This window comes from Saccopteryx leptura, chromosome 2, assembly GCF_036850995.1.
Source record: "Saccopteryx leptura isolate mSacLep1 chromosome 2, mSacLep1_pri_phased_curated, whole genome shotgun sequence".
Classification (NCBI taxonomy): Eukaryota; Metazoa; Chordata; class Mammalia; order Chiroptera; family Emballonuridae; genus Saccopteryx; species Saccopteryx leptura.
Window position 1 is genome coordinate 244,698,736 of NC_089504.1, and position 24,856 is coordinate 244,723,591.

The 24,856-nt window shown below is 42.1% G+C and overlaps 1 protein-coding gene across 1 annotated transcript in view; it reads left to right on the plus strand.

Annotated features, from left to right (window-relative positions):
• Window positions 1-18,023, plus strand: part of PPTC7 (protein phosphatase targeting COQ7) — a 44,407-nt gene extending 26,384 nt beyond the window's left edge. Inside the window, exons 3-6 of the mRNA XM_066370945.1 lie at window positions 6,812-7,010; window positions 10,799-10,922; window positions 12,963-13,092; window positions 14,264-18,023. Coding sequence (XP_066227042.1) covers window positions 6,812-7,010; window positions 10,799-10,922; window positions 12,963-13,092; window positions 14,264-14,322 — 512 coding nt within the window. The 3' untranslated portion in view covers window positions 14,323-18,023. The remainder of the gene's footprint in view (window positions 1-6,811; window positions 7,011-10,798; window positions 10,923-12,962; window positions 13,093-14,263) is intronic.
• Window positions 18,024-24,856: the final 6,833 nt, after the last annotated feature.

Here is a 24,856-nt window from a genome sequence, read left to right on the forward strand (position 1 = left end):
GTATCAAAGACTAGATACAAGAATGCTCATAGTAGCATTGTTTGTAATAGCAGAAAATTGGAAACAACCTACAAGTCCACTTATAGTAGAAAAACGATTAGAAACTGAACGTTTAGAAAGGGAACGATTTAAAGCTGCATGCAATACTCAGGAACATATTGAGGGAAAGGAAGACATTGCAGAATGCCTCCTAATAGTCTGATTTCATATATTTCATATTCAGAAAAGTAAAACAGTACAACTATTGTTTAGGGATTCTAAAATATAAAAGAAGAAAGGTAGTGGCTGTATAATTTCCTTCCAAGGGAGGGAGAAAGGGATGAGATCTGACATGTAAAATTCAGTTGATTTTCTGTGCAGAGTTCTTTTTTGTTTTTTTTACAGAGACAGAGAGAGAGTCAGAGAGAAGAATAGATAGGGACAGACAGACAGGAACGGAGACAAATAAGCATCAATCATCAGTTTTTCATTGCGACACCCTAGTTGTTCATTGATTGCTTTCTCATATGTGCCTTGACCGTGGGCCTTTAGCAGACCGAGTAACCCCTTGCTCAAGCCAGCGACCTTGGGTCCAAGCTGGTAAGCTTTGCTCAAACCAGATGAGCCCGCACTCAAGCTGGCAGCCTCGGGGTCTCAAACCAGGGTCTTCCGCATCCCAGTCTGACGCTGTATCCACTGCACCACTGCCTGGTCAGGTCTATGCGGAGTTCTGGTTGCAGGTAAATACCCAGACTAATAGCAGTTAGCTAATTAGTAGGTGAAATAGCATGGTGCAAAATAGTTCCCTGTTAATCTTGTATTAGAAAATGGACAAATACCTAGTGTTTATTTGGTATGCTAATAGAGCATCCTTTGGCCAAGCTTCTACATTTGTTTGTTAATGGTTTTCTGGAAACTTAGCAACAACTAAGCCTTCTAAACAGACTTTCAGAAAGAGTATCATTAAGTTTCTGGTATTTGCCAGCATCTTTCTGGTTACTAGAAGGTTCTCCCGCCCAATCATGGTCCACATTTAAAATCAGCTTCTGTTCAGTGTTAATGGAGAGCGCCTCGTTGTAGATTTTTTACTTCAATTTAAATCCTTCTTAAGGAGTTCTTTTCATCATGCTGCCATATTCTGTCTTTTCCATGTTGTGATTAACCAGCTTGTTTTCTTTCTAACTGAGGAATCTTGCCTTGAGGTTTCAGTATACTGCTTTGTCTTAATCTGCTATTTTGCACATGTAATTTGGAGCTTGCCTGGTACTGTGAAACATCCTAGATTCTATTTCCAGCTTCTGTCTGTCAACTTACCATATGACTTTGGGCAAACTGCTTGACTTCTGACCCCCTTGCTTCATATACATGGGGAGACACATGGTGTGGGTTTTTGTTTTTTTCTTATGAAAGAGAATGGACTTAAAGCTTCCTATAGCACTCTAGCACTCAAAAACATACTTTTGAGGGAAAAGAGGGCACTGCAGAATACCCTCCAATAGTCTGTCATCTAACAGAGAGCCCATAGACACAGGATCCAGCAGCCTGTGTGTTCCAGTGAATCCTCTGCCAACACCCCTCACCCCATGCATTTATTGTGACTTGTAATAGCCAATTACAGAACAGCAATTGAATTTTGAAATAGTTCTTGAAATTTTGAAACAGTTCTTGAAATTTGAAAGCTTTCTTTTTACTAAGTTTCTTCCTTATCCCTATTTTTCTTTCTGTTTACCCTCTAGTAATTGGATCATTTTTTTTTCTTTTGTATTTTTCCAAAGTTGGAGAGGGGGAGGCAGTCAGACAGACTCCCGCATGCACCAGACCTGGATTCACCAGGCATGCTCACCAGGGGGTGATGCTTTGCCCATCTTGGGCATTGCTCTGCTGCAACCGGAGCCATTCTAGCGCCTGAAGCAGAGGCCATAGAGCCATCCTCAGCGCCCAGGCCAACTTTGCTCCAGTGGAGCCTTGGCTGCGGGAGGGGAAGAGAAAGATAGAGAGGAAGGAGAGGGGGAAGGGTAGAGAAGCAGATGGGCACTTCTCCTGTGTGCCCTGGCCGGGAACCGAACCCAGGACTTCCACACACTGGGCTGATGCTCTGCTGCTGAGCCAACCGGCCAGGGCTGGATCATCTTAATAAGATAAATTTAAGGACATATTAAAGGTTTTCTTACATTGAATATTATAATTTTTTCTTCTAAAATACACATTGAAATAATCCTTTATTACTGTGTTTGATACATGTACCTCTTTCTTACCTAATCTACACTTCAAGCTGTCTTACAAACTAAGCATAATTTGGCAAAAACAGACAGCCAGATTTTACTGAACCTCAGATATAATTGCAAATAAATAATGATAACTTACAAAATTAGGTAATCTTTTTTGTTCAATCCAGCAGTTGTTAAAAAGCCTATAAGACTACCAGTATAAAGGGTGAACTGATGGAAGTAGCCACTTATTTCTTGAGAATATCTAGCTGCTTTTAGGTCTGGGTGTTGGTATCACAGGCTAATTTGACATATATTTCCTCAGAAACCCTTAAGTAGATTTAGGTCTTAATGAAGCCAACATATCTTGAGAATTTGAGCATAATAAGCTTATTCCTTTCTCTGTTTGCTACACAAAAGGCTTAATTGTAGTTTATAAAGCAAGGGCCTGGCTAATTTTAAAAAAAATTCCCATTTTAGTATGAAGGATATGCTTGGGTGCCTTCTTGGATTGGTCAGTCATCTGAACACTCATCACTGTTCTCAGCATCTCTTTTCTTCTTTGCCTGCTTACTCCTCTCCAAACACCTAAGAATGATAAGCTTTTCTCCCAGTATTAGTCTGATAGGGCCTGAGCCACATGCACACATCAGTAATTTGAAGAGGCAGAGGAGGAATATATTCCAAGCCCACAAGATTTTGTAAAGGCTGGGCTTGTCTTTGTTGGTACTGCTTTGCATATTAAAGCTACTTTACTCAGGAGGATCATTTTTTTTTTTTTTTTTTTTTTTCATTTTTCTGAAGCTGGAAACAGGGAGAGACAGTCAGACAGACTCCCGCATGCGCCCGACCGGGATCCACCCGGCACGCCCACCAGGGGCGACGCTCTGCCCACCAGGGGGCGATGCTCTGCCCATCCTGGGTGTCGCCATGTTGCGACCAGAGCCACTCTAGCGCCTGAGGCAGAGGCCACAGAGCCATCCCCAGCGCCCGGGCCATCTTTGCTCCAATGGAGCCTTGGCTGCGGGAGGGGAAGAGAGAGACAGAGAGGAAGGCGCGGCGGAGGGGTGGAGAAGCAAATGGGCGCTTCTCCTGTGTGCCCTGGCCGGGAATCGAACCCGGGTCCTCCGCACGCTAGTCAGGAGGATCATTTTGATTCTTACTTGGCAGGTTACTAGCACAAGAGTAGCAAAATGATAGCCAGGGTTTGTCAGTGAATAAAAATGAATCAACATGAGTCCTTTCTGTGGCAAAAATTTCAAGGCTGTGCTATTCATCTGTCATTTTGTTGTTGTTGTTCTCAGATCATCAGCTTTCAGAAGTTTTTTTATATGATGATTCTATTAATGCTAAATGATGGAGTTTCTGTGCTTTGAGTTAGGGAGGAAGGGTTATTGGCAATCTTAGCGCTAATGTAAAGCTATGAAGTATGTTGTCAGATAGAAATTCCTTAGTTACATACAGTACCTGTGTTTTTCTTTGACATTTAATGATACGAACTAGAAAGCTTATTAGCAGTAGAGTGTCAGGTTAGTACCCATGAGTATGCTATAGAAACAAGGAAGTGGAATTTCTGAGTATTACATTGAGACTAGTGCTTATATTTAGGTGTGTGTAAGTTACAAATTTTCATTTAGAGAAAATTAATAGCAAAAATTAATTAGTGATTATGCTTCCTGGTATTTTTCTGTATATATTTGTGCATAGAATAATAGTAACAGGAATTGAATCTACTGTGTGCTCACAACAGCACCAAGAGCTAGGTTCATAGGTACTTTTATTCACCGTTTTGTTAGGAAGAAACTGACGCTGAGACAGAGTAAGTGACTAGTCTGCCAGCAGTCACTCAGCTAGAAGATGGTGAAGCGTGGAATTTAACACAGCCAGTTCCACTCCCTGTTCATTTTGTTTCATTCTGCTTTTTAACTGTCATCCTAAAAGTTTGGCCTTTACATACAGTACTATTATTGCTTTTTTATTTTTTTTAATGTTTTGTGTTTTTTTTTTCATTTTTTTTGAAGCTGGAAACAGGGAGAGACAGTCAGACAGACTCCCGCATGCGCCCGACCGGGATCCACCCGGCACGCCCACCAGGGGCGACGGTCTGCCGACCAGGGGGCGATGCTCTGCCCATCCTGGGTGTCGCCATGTTGCGACCAGAGCCACTCTAGCGCCTGAGGCAGAGGCCACAGCCATCCCCAGCGCCCGGGCCATCTTTGCTCCAATGGAGCCTTGGCTGCGGGAGGGGAAGAAAGAGACAGAGAGGAAAGCGCAGCGGAGGGGTGGAGAAGCAAATGGGCGCTTCTCCTGTGTGCCCTGGCCGGGAATCGAACCCGGGTCCTCCGCACGCTAGGTTTTTTAATGTTTTAATGAATTTCACTCTTTTTGATATACAGTTCTTTTAAGTTTGGTATCACTTTTTTTTAAAGGAAACTTAGTACTAGCTTTTAATCTACTTGTTTGACCTATCATTTTTTCTTTTACAAATACATTTTCTAACACAATTTTATTTTTTATTATCTTTACTTTTTTTTATTATTTAGTGAGTGGAGGCGAGGCAGAGACAGACTCCTGCATGCACCCCGACCAGGATCTGCCCAGCAAGCCCACTAGGGGGCAATGTTCTGCCATTCTGGGATGTTGCTCTGTTCCAAGCTCTTAGCACCTGAGGTGGAGGCCATGGAGCCATCCTTAATGCCCAGGGCCAACTTTGCTCCAATCAGGCCATGGCTGCAGGAGGGGGAGAGAGAAAAAGACAGGGAGAAGCGAGAGGAGGAGAGGTGGAGAAGCTCATGAGTGCTTCTCCTGTGTGCCCTGACCAAGAATCAAACCGAGGACATCCACGTACCAACTGACACTCTACCACTGAGCCAACTGGCCAGGGCCTCTCTAACACAATTTTAATAGCTATCAAAAAGCTAACTCTTGTGTGTTGTATTTGACATGATTTAACTAATTTTATGTTTACAAACAATGCTATGAGGTAGTTACTATTATTCTTATTTTTATAGATGTGGACACAGAGGCACCAAGAGGTTAAGTAATTTGCCATTTGCCCCAGGTCACACAACCAGTAAGTTGCAGAGCCAGCATTCAATTGCAGGCAGTCTGACTTAAGAGAATATTCTAAGTATTCCATGACAAGTAGAGTCTGCCGTTGTATGGATGTACTGTAATTTATTTAACCAGCCCTTAATTTTAGATGTTGAGGTTGCTTCCATTTCTTCCTGATCTTATTTTGACAAGAGACAGAGTCAGAGAGAGCGACAGATAGGGACAGACTGGAGGGAAAGAGATGAGAAGCATCAATTCTTCGTTGTGGCATCTTAGTTGTTTGTTGATTGCTTGTTCAGTGATTGCTTTCTCATATGTGCCTTGACTGGGTGGCTACAGCAGAGCGATTGACCCCTTGGACTCAAGCCAGTGACGTTGGGCTTCAAGCCAGTGACTTTTGGGCTCAAGCCAGCGACCATGGGGTCATATCTATGATCCCACACTCAAGCCAGCTGCCCTGTGCTCAAGCTGGTGAGCCTGCCCTTAAGCCGGCAACCTCAGGGTTTTGAACCTGGGTCCTCCGCATCCCAGTCCGATGCGCTATCCACTGTGTTACTGCCTGGTCAGGCTGTATTTAAGTCTTATTTACATCTCCAATTATTTTCTGAGAATAAATTCTTACTAGAGGACATGTACGTTTTTCAGGGCGATATTGCTCTTTAGAAAGGTTGTTTATTTTTACTGTCACCTCTGTGGAACGAGAGTGGCCATGTTTGTTACACTCTTGCCAACACCACCAGGTGTTATTTTCTTTTGATTCTTGTTAAACTAATGACAAAATGATTAGTAGTATGATGATTTTTTATATATTTCTTGGTGAACTGCTATTTTCTGATTTTCCCTTTTTTCTTTAGGTATAGGTTTAAATTGTAGTACTTGAAAGTGATCTTACTAGTTGTACTAACAGCTTTCCTGGGGCAGGTCATGTGAGCTGTGTGCTACAAAGGTACACAGAAGCTTTTTGCTCTCTGCTTAGACTATGGTCTCTTCCATCTGAACATTAGTTGTCTCTAAGTGAACAGGTTGATCCCACAAGCTACCTGGGAACATTAATCTTGTTACTGCATAGTGAGTCAGTTCCCAATAAAAGTTCTTCGTGATCTCAACAGATAGAAATCTGGTTGAAAATTGTAGTTATGTGCACTGTCTTAAATGTTAGTGAATTTTGTGGAGAAAGCTTTTTTCCAATGACTAATGAGAACTGTCAGGGAAATGTAATGTAACATACTTTTGAGCATTTGGCATAGATTAATTGCACTATTGAAATGAAATAATGTGGTTAAATACCAGCCATTTTTATTATTTTATATTGCTGCAAATGGAACAATTCAGTTCATCAGTGACCCACTTACTATGTATCGTGCAAATCCGTTTTCCTTTCCCACCATTTGGACTCTTGTGAGGTTATTAATAACATGTGTTAGCAACATGGAGCATAACTAAAGAAGGTCCTTTTTTAAGCAAAGGAGGTTCAAATTATGTCATGTTGCTCTTTGGGGTAATTTGATTAAAATGTGTATACAGAGACAGCCTCGGAAGAGAAAATAAATGGCGACCATTTTTGTTTCTAGGTAGCAGTACTGCCTGCATCGTGGTGCTGGACAGAACTAGTCACCGCTTACACACAGCAAACCTGGGCGATTCAGGCTTCCTGGTTGTCAGGGGTGGCGAAGTCGTGCACCGATCAGATGAGCAGCAGCATTACTTCAACACTCCATTCCAGCTTTCAATTGCACCACCAGAAGCCGAGGGAGTCGTCTTGAGTGACAGGTAATCTCACCTTTCGCCATTAAGTGTGAACAGGATGTGGTTCACCCACAGGTCCCTCCTATTCCCCTTAATCACAGTGGAGGTAGGCAGTTTCCATTCACATGTGAAAAAAGAGGCACATTGAGAATGATCTTGCCTGACCAGGTGGTGGCGCATGGATAGAGCGTTGGACTGGGATGCGGAGGGCCCAGGTTTGAGCAAAAGCTCACCAGCTTGGACCCAAGGTCGCTGGCTCGAGCAAAGGGTTACTCGGTCTGGTGAAGGCCCACAGTCAAGGCACATATGGGAAAGTAATCAATGAACAACTGAGGTGTCGCAACAAAAAACTGATGATTGATGCTTCTCATCTCTCATCGTTCCTGTTTGTCTGTCCCTATCTATCCCTCCCTCTGACTCTCTCTCTGTCTCTGTAAAAAAAAAAAAAGAGAGAGAGAGAGAGAGAATGATCTCACCAGGAGGACCTTTTAGTTTGACTTTGGAAGATATTTGTTTAAACTTAATATTGCAGCCAACTTGAATTCTGATAAACACTCAATAATTTGACCAGACAAAAAATACTATTTCAGGCTTACAGAATATCAGTTTTTTATACCAAGACCACGTGGAATATATCGTTTTGTTAAATTGTGCTGGAGAAATGAGTCATTGTTCGTGCCATTGCCTGTACAAGCTTTTGCTTACACTACTAGGGAAGAGTGCGAATAATAAGCATCTGCTTTATTTAGCAGAATAGCTTCCTGATTCTCTGGGCCTCCGATTACATGTATAAAAGAGAACTTATAGTCCATGCAGAACCTGTCAGGGCCAAGTTAACATGCAAGAAATGGATTCAGCCTGACCAGGCGGTGGCGCAGTGGATAGAGTGTTGGACTGGGATGCGGAGGACCCAGGTTCGAGAGCCCAAAGTTGCCAGCTTGAGCGCAGGCTCATCTGGTTTGAGCAAAAGCTCACCAGCTTGGACCCAAGGTCGCTGGCTTGAGCAAGGGGTTACTCGGTCTGCTGAAGGCCCACGGTCAAGGCACATATGAGAAGCAATCAATGAACAACTAAGGTGTCACAATGAAAAACTGATGATTGATGCTTCTCATCTCTGTCTGTTCCTGTCTGTCTGTCCCTATCTAACTCTCTCTGTCCCTGTAAAAAAAAAAGAAAAAAGAAATGGATTCAAAGTGGTCTTCAATATGTTCTGTGATGATGCTATTGAGTATTCTCTTTTTTTTCTGACACCTACTTTTAGTTCATTTTTAAATTGTCAAGAGAACTTGACCGGACAGTCAGTATTTTTTTGAATCAAGCTGTGCAGTTTATCCTTTCTAAGATCGGAGTACAGAATAAGGCTATGACAATCTTAAGATTTCACTGCCTATAACAACCTAATAGGACCTAGTGCAAACATTGTTGATGATTCATAAATGTTGTTAAGTGGGTAATTAACCTTTTGTAAAAATAGAAGCATTCTAGCAAGCCCTAAGATAAAATTATTACCATCTTTTAAACTGGAAGGAACATATTATATGATTAGGTATTCAGTATTGCTATCTAAAGTCTATTGTTGACTCCTAGAGAGAGAGAAGCATTTTTTACTTTCAGATTAAGGCAGATTACCATAATTGCAAGAAAATTTGATTAGGGGCCCTTCTTCAGTTGGCTGTAATATACATTAATATTAACCACATTGGAGTGGGTAGAACTCAGAACCCCAAGGCCTTGGTGGATACCAAGTTCAAACAGTGTTTTAATTTTTCTTTATTTGATTCTTGTTTTGGCTTCTGACTGCTAGAGCAGCCTAGTTGTATCTCATATGCTATCTTTGGGACAGTCTGGTTAGGGCAGCACTCGGCCTGTCCTGCCAGAGAGGTGGAGGTTGCTTCCCCTAGAGCCCAGAGACAGCTTGCTAGCATGTGATTTCAGCTCGTGTTTCAGTGCAGTCAAAAGTTTCCATCAGCACAGTATGTTCAATCAAAATGGGCAGAGCTGCAGCTGGCAGAACACCAAGCTCATGGGTGGGAGTGTTGGGAGAAAAGGACAAACTGTCCAATGGTAGTGAGTCTCACAGGCAGAATAGCAAAGAATACTCCTAGAGAAAGCAAAACCTCAGTACGAAACAGAGCTTCAGTGCCACCCTGCTCGTTAATCTAAACTTCTAGAATCTGATTAGCTTCCAAAGACTGAGCAAATGTGAAGTGTCTTGTATTGCTTCTCTTTATTCTGCAGGATAAATCAACCTGGTTTCTACTAGTCATAGTCTTTTTTCTCCCTTCTATATCTTACCTTATAGCTGTTGGTCCATCTTATCTATAAACTATTATTTTAACATTAACTTGCAAGTTTTCCTTTAGTACCTGTTTTTTACAAAATAGTTATTGTATAAATGTATTTGTTCCTTGACAAAGCCCATCACAGCACTTTTAGATGTGCGGCTTCTTTCCTCGTGCAAGAGAAGATGAACCAGAAATTTTCTCAGCACACTTTGTGTAAATCCCTAGCAGGCGTGAGTTTGTGTAAATCCCTAGCAGGCGTGAGTGGGTTAGTTTTTATGTTTCTTCTTCACAACTTTTATACCATGTCACTTATACAGGTTTGGGGGTTTTTCTGTCAAGCTTAGGGGGCTTTGCTTCTGGTTTCCTTCTGGGTCAATGTATGAATTTTTTCTGGCAAGTTAAAGCAGGTTACCAGGTAGCTCTCTCACCTTTTCCCTCACCTTGGTGGCCTGTAAGTAGTGAATCTAGCCTTCGGAGATGGCTGAGAACCAGCTTCTCAGGGAGCCATTAACTCTTTGAATATATAATCTTTTCCGTTTTTCCCACCTGGGTTTTTTTGGTTTTTTTGTTTTGTTTTGTTTTACCATTCTTATGTCTGCTTTTAACAGGTTTTGTTGGAGGAAAAAATCTCCCACCTGTCTTTTTAAAAGTTTTATACAAAAAGATGTAGTGCACAATCATAGTGCACCATCTATCAACTCTCCCTGCCCCTAGCCACATGCTTTCTCCTCAAGCCACCACTAATCTGCTTCACTGTCTGTACCTTCCTCTCTTCATCAGCAATACTATATCACAAAGGTTTCCCCCCAGTCTGGAGGGTCAGTTACTTTGTTTCTCCATTCAGGTAGTCATTCAGTAGACACATACTGACCTGTTATGTGTCAGGCACACTATTAAATAGATACTTATGGATAAGGAGCACTTTGCAAGCCCTGGGAGAAAGAGGCCGAGTCCTTATGCTGTCAGAAGATAGTATCACTTAGCAATACTAACACAGTATTACCAGTGATATGCTAGTCAGTACTAGTACTATCTAGCACTGCAGGTATTTCCTATGAATAATTTTTTAAAAATTTTGCATGCTGTCTTCCACAGTGCTCAGTTATCCTGCTATTACCACGGCCTCCTGAGAGCCAGATTCAAGTCTGCAAGGAAACCGATGAGTAGAAAATCAGAGAGGGTGGAATGTGGCTCTAAAGAATTAGGAAGTACTCGTTTGCACTAGGGTTTTAGGCATGTGAGGAACTGACTCAGAAAAGAGCCCTCCCTCCTTTTAAACCACAGTGACTAATCACCAAACTGTGGTTTACTTGGTAGTTTCAGTTGAGCTTTTAAAATTTTTATATCAGCTTTTCAATTTTTTTCAAGGTGAGGAATTTTAGAATGACTGGCTTTTGTTATTGATTCCTTTTATAAATTCGTTTTTCTTAAAGCCTCATTACATTGTAGCATAGTGGCTATTAGAAACTTTGAATGGTATCTCTAAAGAGCTCTCTTCACTTTGCCCCTACCCTGTCCTTGTCACAGCCCGGATGCTGCCGATAGCACATCTTTTGATGTCCAGTTAGGAGACATTATCTTGACAGCGACAGATGGACTCTTTGACAACATGCCTGATTATATGATCCTGCAGGAGCTAAAAAAGTTAAAGGTAATTAACTCAAAAGTTGGCCCTTGGAAACAGTGGCCTTCTCCGGGCAATTGAGTTTTCTTGATTCATTGCATTATCTCTTTCTATAGTTTTGGAAAGGACTATTTTGTGAATATAGGAAAATAGCAGTTTTTGTAATCTTTCAAGCAGTCAAATGGAAATATTCACAAATGGAGAATGAGAGGGAAAAAGGCTTTTCACCCAATGCTTTTTAGCAGGGTGATAAAGGTAGGAAAAGTCCAGATAAGAAATTTACTGTTTGTATTTTTTATCATACTTTAATGGTATTTAACAGTGTTGGCTCCTGGTCCTTTTCTTGTTTTATTCTTATAACAAACCCAGTAGGTATTGAGGCTGGGAAAAATAGGAAGTTGTCATAGTAGAGCCAGCCAAGGCAGCAGGCAAGCTGGGGGCTTGATGTCATCTGAGCTCACACCAGTAACAACAGTTCAGACCTGCCCCATGCAGAGAGTAGAAGGCTGTGGAAGTTGGTCTTTCCATCTTCCCCTGGCTTTGTAAAAATACTAACTCTGGAAAAAGTCTTTCCTCATGCTTTTATCACTAACCAGTATAACTTTTTTTAAAAAATGTTTTAAGCAATATTTTTCTCACCTGTAAGATGGGGGTACAGAAGGTCCTGTTTTATTGGGTTAGGGTGAGGAGTAACTGAGACCATGCCTATGAAATCCTTAGTACCAGGCCTCATCTGGGGAGTTCAGTAAAGGCTAGGTGCTTACATGTAGTGAGTGGCACTGTACTCTGTGGGGTGACAGGGTAGTAGGCAAAAATGACATATTTCCTGCCCTCAGGAGCTTATATTCTAGTGGAGAAAGGCAGATAATACAGAAGAAAAAATAGATGATATACTGGATGGGGCAAAAATAGGTTTATAGTTGTGAGTATGCAAAATAGAGTTTATTCTTATATTATTGTATTATTTTCCATATGAAAAATTGTAAACCTACTTTTGTCCTGTCCTGTAATGGAGGTAAATAATAAGAAAAAGCAGGGTGAAGGGATAGAGAATAGAGAGGGCTGCTATTTCACAAAGATTGGTCATGGAAGGCCTTTCAACAAGGTAACAGTGAAGAGAGGCCTGTTGTTTATACTGAAACTTAGGATGGCAGAGCTAAATGGACCTCGCCATCCCACTTGACTGATGCGGAAGTTGAGGCCGCAAGGGTAAGGGTGTGGCTCAAGGTTATACAGTGAGGCAAGCATCTTTCATCATGATGTAAATTCTAAAGATATTTTCAGTTGGATAACTGGCAGCTCTTAGAGAGAAAGCTGGGGATGGTCAGGGGTGCAAGGAAATGTTTGAGGTCATTCAAAAAGTGCTATCAAAGTTCAACCTTGCAGGCCCTGGCCGGTTGGCTCAGTGGTAGAGCGTCAGCCTGGCGTGCAGAGGAGGTCCCGGGTTCGATTCCCGGCCAGGGCACACAGGAGAAGCGCCCATCTGCTTCTCCACCCCTCCCCTTCTCCTTCCTCTCTGTCTCTCTCTTCCCCTCCCGCAGCCGAGGCTCCATTCGAGCAAAGATGGCCCGGGCGCTGGGGATGGCTCCTTGGCCTCTGCCCCAGGCGCTAGAGTGGCTCTGGTCACAGCAGAGCGATGCCCCGGAGGGGCAGAGCATCGCCCCCTGATGGGCAGAGTTTCGCCCCTGGTGGGCGTGCCGGGTGGATCCCGGTCGGGTGCATGCGGGAGTCTGTCTGACTGTCTCTCCCCATTTCCAGCTTCAGAAAAATTAAAAAAAAAAAAAAAAAAAGTTCAACCTTGCAGTCTCATTCCATTTTAGCTAAAATGCTTAACAATTTCAAATGGGAAAAAAAGCAAAAATCAAAATCCAAACTTCAGGGCCCTAGCAGAAACTTTCTGATTCACACCGTGTGCAGGCAGCACTCTAACTGAAGTAAGACATAAATGGTGGAAACTGTGACTAGATAAAATGTTACTGTCTTAAAAGTGATATTTGTAAGTTTACTTGAATACAGAAATCATGTGAGGAATTATGGTCAAAATAACTCCCTCATCCTTTGTCTTAGAATTCAAATTATGAGAGTATACAGCAGACAGCAAGAAGCATTGCTGAGCAAGCTCACGAGCTGGCCTATGACCCAAATTATATGTCACCTTTTGCACAGTTTGCCTGTGACAACGGACTGAATGTGAGAGGTAAGCATTCTTTAGGAAGGTCATGGGGACGTAGTAAGATGGGAACATTCTGGGCTGTGGGGTAAGGTAGTCAAATATGGGGTGGGACTGTCAAGGTGTCCTCTCCCCACTGTGAGCCAGTGGCTCTGAGCTAGGTCATCAGGCCTTCATGCTGGAAGACAAGAGCAAGTGCATGTCATCATGTCTCCCCAGAGAGATTGCCCCTCAGAACCGAACTTCATAGGATGCAGAGGCAGACGGAACCTGGAGCCCTTTATTGCCACCATTGCACTGCTTGGACCTGAGCCCAAAAGGCCTCCCAGCTCTGCCTGGAGGGACTGGACATTCCCAGCAGTTTAACATTCTGCCCTTCACGGGTCTGACATTTCACTTCTCCCTTCCTCTGGCTTTGTGGGGCTCGTTGACAATATTTGCCTGCCAAATTGCCATAGCAGGTTTTGAAGAGGGAAGCAATGTTAAACTGTCCTTGCTTAAAGAGTCCTTCTGTCTACTGAGGGCTATGTAACTCAAGTTCAGTGTTGGAGCTGGGATGACATGTTGGTGGGAGCATACCAGAACTAGTCGAGTTGGTCAATTTCTAGCTGACACGATATTATGACATGTAAAGCATTTCTTCGCCCTCCAGGAAATGTTAAAATAGAAAAAAGCACATGCCATAGCTATTTGGCAGATTAGAATACAAGACTGTTCCTAGTTTCAAAACAGTGGGTATGTTTGTCCAAATTAGGATTATGTGTAAAAGCATGTATAACCTTCTCATCAGGCAGAATTTATCTTAAGATTTTATCTGTACTGTGATTGCTATAAGCAGAAGATGGAATGGCCATTTTAACAGAGCTCCTGTTTTCATTGCTGTTGTTTTTAATTTATTGTGTTAACATGGTTTCGAGTCTCAATATAACACTCTACATACTGCATCGTGCCCCCCCAGGGAACAGAGCTCCTGTTTTAAAAGGAGGGAAGGTTTTTTTAAAAAGCTTCAATCAAATTACATATAATTTCTTGGTAGTTTTATTTATCTTTATCAAATATCTATTTTTTTGTCTACTAGAATATATTGATAAACCAAACCTTCTTGAATTGCAAGCATTTGTCTCCTAGTAGTTTAGGCTTACAGTTTTTGATATTTTTCCTTTTAAGATATGTGAGTACATTTTCATTTTCATTTTAGGTGGAAAGCCAGATGACATCACCGTCCTTCTTTCCATAGTGGCTGAGTATACAGACTGACTCACCTAGGTGTCAGCTTCTGCCTTTCGGTCTGTCACCCAGGTTCTCTCAGCCGTGTCTGCTGATCCTGCTGGCAGGACCACGTTTCTTTGCCACTGATCTCAATGGCCAGTGATGGAAACCTTTTGCCTGCCTTTTTGAGACCCCGTTAAGATCTTTATTGAGAACCACTACTGTCATTCACTAGCTCATATCTGCCAGCAACTTTGAAGAGAATCAAGATTTGAAGATTGATTTTCACTTCCCATGGCCCTTTCCATGTTGGGATGGAGTTTTTCAAAGCCAAATGGCTATCACTTTTCAGAAATTCTTGAAGTATTGAATGAGTAGTGTTGGTAAAGTGCACTCAAAATTGTAAAAGAGATTTTAAAAGTCTAACACAAATTCTATGTTATGGTATATCTGCTAGAAACGTACATTATTCATCAAAAGAAATATCACATGTGTACTATACAGTCTTTGTTATGATGATTGGATGTGGCTTTGTGTTTTCATTATAAACTCCTGTTTTTCAGGGGCTTATAATTCTGCTCTAAAATATTGCTCTGGATTATGAAATCTTGATCCCAGGAGCTTTTTTATTACAAATTGGAAGAAAATTCAGTTTAATTCTGTGGATGCAAATGCTTCATGGTTTTTTAAAGATGCTTAACTGTGATCCTGTGATCAAAGTCTTGGCAGTTTATTGATTAGTCCTGATTTATAGGAGGGGTGGAGTGGGAGAGACTCTTTACCAAAAATTTTTAATGGAATTATTACTCAAGATTATAAAACTCCTCAAAGCCAAGAAATTTAATGCTATGGCTAAAATTCCTCCCAGCTGTCTGATATGATGTCCCTGTGGGGAGCTCTAGGCCTGTAGGGCCTGATGGGTTGAGAATGGACAGCTGTTACTTTGAATTTTGGAGCTTTTGATAGGCATGCTACCCTTGGTCTCACTCATCCCTTTTATTAGTAGACTTGCTTTCTATAGAGCATGCAGCAAATTCAGGGAGTCCCTGTGGGAAGAGCACAGTGGGCAGCGGCAGCAGGACAAGAGTCCATGAGGAAAACCAGTGATAATCTGGCATTTGCATTTGTCCTACACAGAAATTTAGGGGTTTCTGAATCAAGCTTAATGTTTACAGTTTCCGAATAGCCATCTTGCAGTGTGTAGTTTCCTTATAAAACTATCCCGCATTCAGTTTTCCCATTATCTGCAAGCTTAAACTTATTTTTAAGGTTTGTGTACAAGTCAACTGCTGTAAAGATATATATTTTTGGGTCATTTTTTTTCCTTCATTAACTTGGTGGTAGAAAAATATATATACTTAGCAATCCTTAAATTAAAGCCATGTTTTATATATATGTCAGGTAACATTGGTGTATAGATGAGAATGCAATTAAACCTGAATGAGAATCTACTTGCAGAGAATATAGAAAGTCTCATTCTCTAAAGGAGATACTTACTCCGTGGTTTATTGCATTAAAACGTATGTTTGAGGTTATCTCAACTTGTTTTAAAAGATTTTGTTTTGTGAATTTGTACTGTATATTTGAGTAACTGTCAAGCTTTTGTTTATTTAAAAATTTTTAACATGTACCATGTACATGTCATTACTATATTTCAATGCATCATGCTTGTAACAGGCATTTCATTTTTAATGAGTTATTCATTTGTAAGCCGTTCAGTAATTTATCTACTATTCCTAAATTGGCATAATGTTAGATGTCTATTTTGAATCACCTTTAATTACATGTCAAAATGCCTTAACTACCCTAACTTGACAGAACAATTCTTTGGTAGAGGAGATGGGTGGGGTGGAGGGAGACTGTTAACAAGAACCCATCGTGCTGTGAGTCATGGAAGCCAGAATGGCAAGTGGTGGGGTGTTTGTTTTGCACAAACTGTTTGCAGTCTCTGTGTATTTAAAAAGCAAAGAAAGTTGCATCCAGAAGGGTTTTGCTGGAAGGAGTACATTTATACTTGGGCTGATAAGGTTAGTTCTTTTATTGGGTTTTTCATTATTCCTGGTCAGAGGTATGTAACCTATGATCTGGATATATTCTGCATTAATTTTCCAATGCCTACATTTGATTCCTGGTAGAGCAGTGCTGGTTAAGTCACTGGCTTTTCTCTGCTCTCACCTAACCCATCAAAACACAATCTTTGTAAAGCTAATCAGTGGTGTTTTAACACAACTCATTTAATCAACTTACCTTTTTTGAGAAATGATGGTTAGAAATCAACAATATGTTTGTTCCAGTGACGTTGAAATTAGTGGGGAAAGAATTGAGTTTCACAGTAGAACTGACTTTGGACCCGGCCTGTAGATTTAGTGACACAAAATGTTGTCTTTTCCTTGTCCTTTTGGTGTATGCACTTAGTTTTATGAGTGCCAGTGGTCAGTTGGAGTGCTGCTTATCAGTAACTCCTTCCACTCTCAGCGCTCAGAGGCTGTGTAGGACCCGTGCTGGAATTTTCCAGGTTGCAGGACCCAAGTCTCTGTGAAGTATGACTGAGATACACCACTTGCTGGGTCTGATTCTGAACTTGATGTGTGTGTTAATTGTATTTTAAATCAAGCAGTATAAAACAACACACACATTTGCCTCATGTCATGGACTTTTATAACAAAAGAGAATTTGGATTTCTAATTTACAAATGGCAAATTATTTATCCCTCTCTGGATGCACCAAAGACCAGTAAAGTTTATAGCTTTTCCATCTATATTTATAAAGCAATACTGTATTATAAAAAATCAATATTTTTATCACATGCTTGAAATTTTTATTTTCTTCTGTTTCAAAATGTGCACTCTAAACATATCAGAACTTTATTTCTTCCTGTGAATTTAAGCTGCCTGCGCACAAAAAAAAATTTACCGGATATGCAGTGGAGTCCATAGGCTCTTAAAAACTGAAAGAAGAAGTGTAGGGGGGGAGTTACCTGTTCTGAATTACTGTACTGGCGTGACATGGTTGATGGGTACTAAATCACAAAAGAATCCATTCCAGGTGTGCATGTCTGGGGGTTGGGCTGTGTCTAGATTAGCAACTAGATTTCAAGCTTCGTGTGGTGAGAGTGTCCTCTCTTATCAGCTGCATTTGTTCTGGATAGAACAGTAGTCTTCAGTACCACCTTCAGAACACCAGCCTACCACATCAAGTAACAAGGCAGGAATTGTGGGAATTTACTGAGTCAGTTTTGAGTGTTTTGTAAACAAGATTGGCTAGAACTGTAAATGTTTGTACTTTGAGTAAGTTCTTGGTTCCTTGTCACCTTATACTAGCTATCTTTGGTAGAAGCTACAGCATCCAATTTCCCTGGAAATGATCCTATGTTTGCATTTAACAAATTTTACAATTTCAAAAAAAAAATCTTATAGAATTGAAAATATAAAGCAGAAAACAATTTGGATTTTATTCAGAATAAATTAAATTCTTTGTAAAATTGAACTTCTCAACTAAAAATTGAATGTCCATGTCAAAATTTTAACTGTTAGCAGGTAGTTTGTGACAAAGATGGCTAAATAATGAAGCAAATTTTAATTTGTGTATACTAATGAGCTGCTTTTTTCTGTTGAGACTATCATTATTTGTCTTACCCAAGAGGCAATGGCCTGATTTGGATGTCTGAAATATAACTTATGCAGGAATAGTTCTGTAAATACATTTAAATAAACTGTAAAGATATTTAATAAATATAGTATTTATACTAATCTGTGTACTCCTTTTAATTTAAATAGTAACTAAATAAGACACCAACTGTTGACATTGAATTTGTTGTTCTCTACCAAGTCCTCATTTCCAAGCCTCTCAGTCTAGCAATGACTCTACTTCATAGCTGTTACTTTGTCTTTACTAGTTTATCCACCATAGCTCTTTTTCACCAGCTGGTTTACTGCATCAGTTTAGCTTCCTCAGAAATTCATCAAAATGGACTGATAATTGAATATAAAATATACATGGTTTCCTAGCTGAGAAAGTTTTTGCCTCTTCCAAATGCTATGGAGTGAAGCACAGAAAAATCTGGTGCCATTTAAATATAGCATTCTGTATTCATTCTAAAATCTAAATTAAATACACTGTAACAGTATAACTGTCTTTTATAGACTAGTGTTGCATCCAGGCAATTTCTGATGATGATGACCTAAGCCTGCTGCCAACTTCCATGAGAGAACCAGAAACTTTCATCCTCAGCAAGGAGACCTATGTTGAGTTACTCTCCTATATAAATGTTCTCTGTGTAGTCATCTGCATTTGTTTGGAATATGTGAAATCCAGTGTTCAGTGTAAGCATAAGATAAATCTTTAGCGTGAAAGGACCTCTTGAAATTACGTGGGCATTGCCAGTTCCCACAAAAAGCTTGGTGAAAGCCCATTTTCATTCACTGAGGAACGTTTTGGGATGAACTTGAGTTTTTATTAGGTTATTGTGGGTAGCTCTGAGTCATTACTGAGCTACAAGAGCCAAATTCATTCTGGTTTTAGTTAGAAGTCTGTTCACAGTTCTAAAGTTTACTGATCCACTCAGCCACCTTTGTTTATGAATTCCTCACAGAAATCTAGAGTACAATTGCTTGCCAGTTAGCATTTCCTTGGGATTTGATGGTTTCACAAAGACAACAATAAGATGTCACAAAAGTCTAGTTTGTCAGGTTATAATTGGCTATAAACAGGTTTGGGGGAGGGAGAGGCATGCATCATAAAATATTACATAACAATGTATTTTGTGCCAGAGTTTTTAGTCTGTGCAGGTAGCAAGCTAATTCCTAAGGGAACAAAGAACAGACTCATCTTCTACCTTATTCTACCCCAAGCTCAGGCTGTCTTGACAGTGGGGGTTAGTGCTCTGTGTCAGGTGATACAGAAATAATGTTTTGGCATCACTTTCACTAAATTATTCTTTGCATCACACCGCAGAAAATCACATCTGAAAATCAGGACCATTTCAAGCTATCAAAAAATTAATATATAAAAGGACTCCAAAGGGAGGAAAGAAGCTAATTTTATTCTTGACCTTTTTTCCACAGGGGTTAATTTTATTTAAAATCTTAACAAAATATAAAAAGCAATGGACAAATAGAGGCAGAGGCGGGGTCGCAGGGAGCAGAGGGACAGCTGTCAGAAGGAAGGAGGTTGGGGGGATGGGATCAGAGAAGGTGAAGGGATTAGTGAAATTATATATACATAACACAGAGATACAGATAACGACAGCAAATCCCAGAGGGAAGGAGGGAGGGAGTTAGGGGGAAGGGGCAAAGGTGTGTAAACAGGGACATGGGGGAGGGTGTTATATTCAGTGGGACACTTGAGTCCATGTTAATAAAATTAATAAAATTATTTTTTTAAAAAAAGCAATGGACAGGCCTGACCAGGCGATGGCGCAATGGATAGTGTAGGATGGACCTGGAGGACCCAGGTTCGAAACCCCGAGGTTGCCAGCTTGAATGTGGACTCATCTGGTTTGAGCAAGGTTCACCAGTTTGAGCCCAAGGTCGCTGCTTGAGCAAGGGGTCACTTGGTCTGCTGTAGCCCTCTGGTCAAGGCACGTACGAGAAAGCAATCAATGAGGAACTAAGGTGCCACAATGAAGAATTGATGCTTCTCATCTTTCTCCCTTCCTGTCTGTCCCTATCTGTCCCTCTCTCTGACTCTCTCTGTCTGCCACCAAAAAAATAAAATAAAATAATACATTAAAAAAAAAAGCAGCCCTGGCCGGTTGGCTCAGTGGTAGAGCGTCGGCCTGGCGTGCAGAAGTCCCAGGTTCGATTCCCAGCCAGGGCACACAGGATAAGCACCCATTTGCTTCTCCACCCCTCCCCCTCTCCTTCCTCTCTGTCTCTCTCTTCCCCTCCTGCAGCCGAGGCTCCATTGGAGCAAGGATGGCCCGGGCGCTGGGGATGGCTCCTTGGCCTCTGCCCCAGGCGCTAGAGTGGCTCTGGTCACGACAGAGCGACGCCCCGGAGGGGCAGAGCATCACCCCCTGGTGGGCATGCCGGGTGGATCCCGGTCGGGCGCATGCGGGAGTCTGTCTGACTCTCCCCGTTTCCAGCTTCAGAAAAATACAAAAAAAAAAAAAAGCAAAGGACAGGCCCTGGCGGTTGGCTCAGTGGTAGAGCGTCGGCCTGGCATGCAGGAGTCCCGGGTTCAATTCCTGGGCAGGGCACACAGAAGAGGTGCCCATCTGCTTCTCCACCCCTCTCCCTCTCCTTCCTCTCTCTCTCTTCCCCTCCCGCAGCCAAGGCTCCATTGGAGCAAAGTTTGCCCGGGTCCTGAGGATGGCTCTGTGGCCTCTGCCTCAGGCGCTAGAATGGCTCTGGTTGCAACAGAGCGACGCCCCAGATGGGCAGAGCATCGCCCCCTGGTGGGCGTGCCGGGTGGATCCCGGTCGGGCGCATGTGGGAGTCTGTCTGACTGCCTCCCAGTTTCCAACTTTAGAGAAATACAAAAAAAGAAAATAAATAAATAAATAAGCAAGCAATGGACAAAAAGGTCATGGCATAACATAAGAAAAGATTGCATAACTCTACTATGTCTGAAAGCACCAGCACTCAAGTGTTTCTAATCAAATACAAAGATACCTGACTAGTAGTCACAAAACTATACACAGTATACACGCACTCCAAAAGGCTGCTGGGAAAGTTTAGCACCTTCATAGAACTGGCAAGGAGAATGCTAAAAGCTCTAGGGTGAACACGCATTGAATTGAAGGATTCTAATGTGCCTTTCCCCTGCACAGAAAACGTCTGCCTGCCAAGTGGTATAACGGATTTAAAGCAAATAACATACACTTGACAAGCAGCTATTTCTAGATAATGGTTGTTGTGTGAGATGATGTTTAGAAGGCAAAGCCCATGCTGCATTTTAAGGAAGTCTAAAACAATAGAGATTAAGTGTAAAAACATGTTTGAAGTGTGTGTGAGTCAGTAAATGGACTGGGGGGGGGGTGCAACTCAGCCATCATTAAGTGTTAGGATATGAAAAAACTGCTATTATTCATGTCCTCTTCTTCACTGTCACTTGCTGTTGCCAGACTGTTCAAAGGGTTGTCGCAGTGTTCTCACTGGTCAGAAGAAACTGCTCCAAAGAACAGACAAGAAAACTGGAGGGAAAAAGGTAATTATACTGTTTATTCAAAGTAAGAATTCTCATTAAATACTCCAGGGAAAAGCCCCTTTTCAGAAATTTGGCCAATGTGGTCTCCCTAACTTGGATGGGTGATGGTTCATGGAACACCCAAAACCTTCATGACTGGACCAACACATTCTCTGAAACAAAACCCTTCCCCAAAGGTACACAGTCTGGGATCAGTAATCTGCTTCTGATTTTCCTGCCTGAGTCATTTAAACTAACACCAGGGCTGTGAGAGACAGAAAAAAGCAGTCACAATTCTGCTAACTCCCATCTCCTCTGCCTCCCCTCCCTCTGCAACAGAAGCTGCCCCTCCCAGCTAAAGCCCGTCCTTTCCTAACTGTGCCTGACAGCCTTCCCACACCTCCCCTCAACTAGAGAGGAATATCAGCATATTTTGAAGGTTTCATTTATTGAGTTTTAGAGAGGAGGAGGGGAGCGGGAGGCATCAACTTGTAGTAGTTGCTTCTCATGTGCCTAGACTGGGCAAGCCCAGGGTTTCAAACCAGCGACCTTAGCATTCCAGGCCAAAGCCCCATCCATGGCGCCACCACAGGTCAGGCTGAAATATTCATAATTTTAAAATAATGTCTCAGCTTTAAAATATGTATATTAAGAGCCCCATCTCATTCTTCCCTCCCTGCCTTACCTCTACTATAGAGTCGTCTATACTTGCTGTCTCCATTTTCCTATTCTCCTATTCACTTCTAGCTATAAAAGCTCCTGACCCTACCACCTCACAGAAACTCTTATTATGGTCACCAAAAATCACCACATCCTTAAGTCACTGACCATTTTCAGTTTTCATTCCACTTGATACTTGAGACACTTTCTTCTTGTACCTTCCGCATGCCACATTCTGCTGGTTGCTCTTAGACTCCTCAGCTGGCCTGCCCTCTTCTATGCAGCCTTTGAGCCAAGGTTTCTCAGCCTTAGTACTACTGACTTTGGGGCCTGATGAATCTTTTTTTTTTTTTACAAATTTTTTTTTTTTTTTTTACAGAGACAGAGAGAGAGTCAGAGAGAGGGATAAATAGGGGCAGACAGGAACAGAGAGAGATGAGAAGCATCAATCATCAGTTTCTCGTTGCGACACCTTAGTTGTTCATTGATTGCTTTCTCATATGTGCCTTGACCGTGGGCCTTCAGCAGACTGAGTAACCCCTTGCTCGAGCCAGCGACCTTGGGTCCAAGCTGGCAAGCTTTTTGCTCAAGCCAGATGAGCCCGCGCTCAAGCTGGTGACCTCGCAGTCTCGAACCTGGGTCCTTCCGCATCCCAGTCTGACGCTCTACCCACTGTGCAACCACCTGGTCAGACAGGGGCCTGATGATTCTTTGTGGTGGGGGCTGTCCTGTGCACAGGAGGATGCTGAGCAGCACCCCCAGCCTCTGTCCACTATTTGCCAGTAGCATCCCCACTTTCCCAAACGTTGACATCCAAAAGTATCTCAGACATTGCCCAATGTCCCCTGGGGGCATAGTCACCCCGGTTAAGAACCACTGCTTTAAGTAATGGCAGTCCTCTCCTCAGTTCCCCCTCCCTCGATTTCATTCATGCTCTGGCTGAAATTACCATCTATATGCAAAGGAGGAGTCTTGAGGTTAGAATTTGAACTCAACCCATACATCCTACTACTTGATTTTTTTTTTTTTTTTTTTTTTTTTTGCTATTTTCTGAAGCTGGAAACAGGGAGAGACAGTCAGACAGACTCCTGCATGCACCCGACCGGGATCCACCCGGCACGCCCACCAAGGGTGATACTCTGCCCACCAGGGGGCGATGCTCTGCCCATCCTGGGTGTCGCCATGTTGCGACCAGAGCCACTCTAGCGCCTGGGGCAGAGGCCAAGGAGCCATCCCCAGCGCCCGGGCCATCTTTGCTCCAATGGAGCCTTGGCTGCGGGAGGGGAAGAGAGAGACAGAGAGGAAGGCGCAGCGGAGGAGTGGAGAAGCAAATGGGCGCTTCTCCTGTGTGCCCTGGCCGGGAATCGAACCTGGGTCCTCCGCACACTAGGCCGACGCTCTACCGCTGAGCCAACCGGCCAGGGCTACTTGATTTCTATAACTTAACATATCCAAAGCAGAATTCATTGAACCTATTTCTCCAAATCTAAGTCATCCTTGACCTCCTTTCCTTTAACCCCCATAACCAATCCATCACTAACTTCTGCTACTTATACCTCTTCAATTAGCTGTCTTGGCCACTTCTCTCCATCTTGAAGGAATCACCATCTCTTGCATTTTACATCTGAGCTTCCATTCTTGCCTCAGGACTCTTCTAGAATGATTTGGAATTCATCAATTGCTCACCCTATGCCATTGTTTCCCCTGGCTCCCTGCTCTCTAACCACACTGGCCAGCCTTCAGTTCCTTAAGACCACCATACTCCCTCCATCACAGGGCTTTTGCACATGCCACACATCTACCCAACGCCCCCACCTCTCAGTATCCAATTTCACTGCCCTAAAAAGTCTTTTATACAGTTTAAGATAGTGACTTTTAGAAATAGTATTTCTCCTTCAAAATTTTCTAATTCTAACTAAGAAACCCCTACTTCTGCCTGACCAAGTGGTGGCACAGTGAATAGAGCGTCGGACTGGGATGCGGAGGACCCAGGTTCGAGATCCCAAAGTCTCAGGCTTGAGCTCAGGCTCATCTGGCTTGAGCAAGGCTTACCAGCTTGAGCCCAAGGTTGCTGGCTCGAGCAAGGGGTCACTCAGTCTCCTGTAGCCTCTGGTCAAGGCACATATGAGAAAGCAATCAATGAACAACTAAGGTGTCACAAGGAAGAATTGATGCCTCTCATCTCTCTCTCTTCCTGTCTGTCTGTCCCTATCTGTCCCTCTCTCTGTCTCTATCACAAAAAAATAAATAAATAAAATAAATAAAAAACACAAATCAAAATAGGAAACAGATAAAAAAAAAAGAAACATCAATATTTCCAAATCAATAACAATAACAATAGCAAAACAGGCTTGAATAAAAAAAGATTAATGTAAACCTAAAGTTGAGACTACCATTATCTGAGATACTTCCATTTTAATAAATTATGTTTATCTTCAACAAATTTCCTAAGTTTTAATGTTACCATTCTTATCATCAATCTAGTAAAATGTTGATATTTTGATATGTTATTAACTGTGACTCCACTATTATGGAATCTGTGATGTTTTGGGGATAAAATTTATATTGTACTGCTATGAATACAGGATTTTCCAAACAGATTTGAAAAATAAAATGAGAAGAACATTAATTTTAGAAAACAAATTATATGCCTGACCTGTGGTGGCGCAGTGGATAAAGCGTCAACCTGGAAATGCTGAGGTCGCCGGTTCGAAACCCTGGGCTTGCCTGGTCAAGGCACATATGGGAGTTGATGCTTCCAGCTCCTCCCTACCTTCTCTCTCTGTCTCTCTGT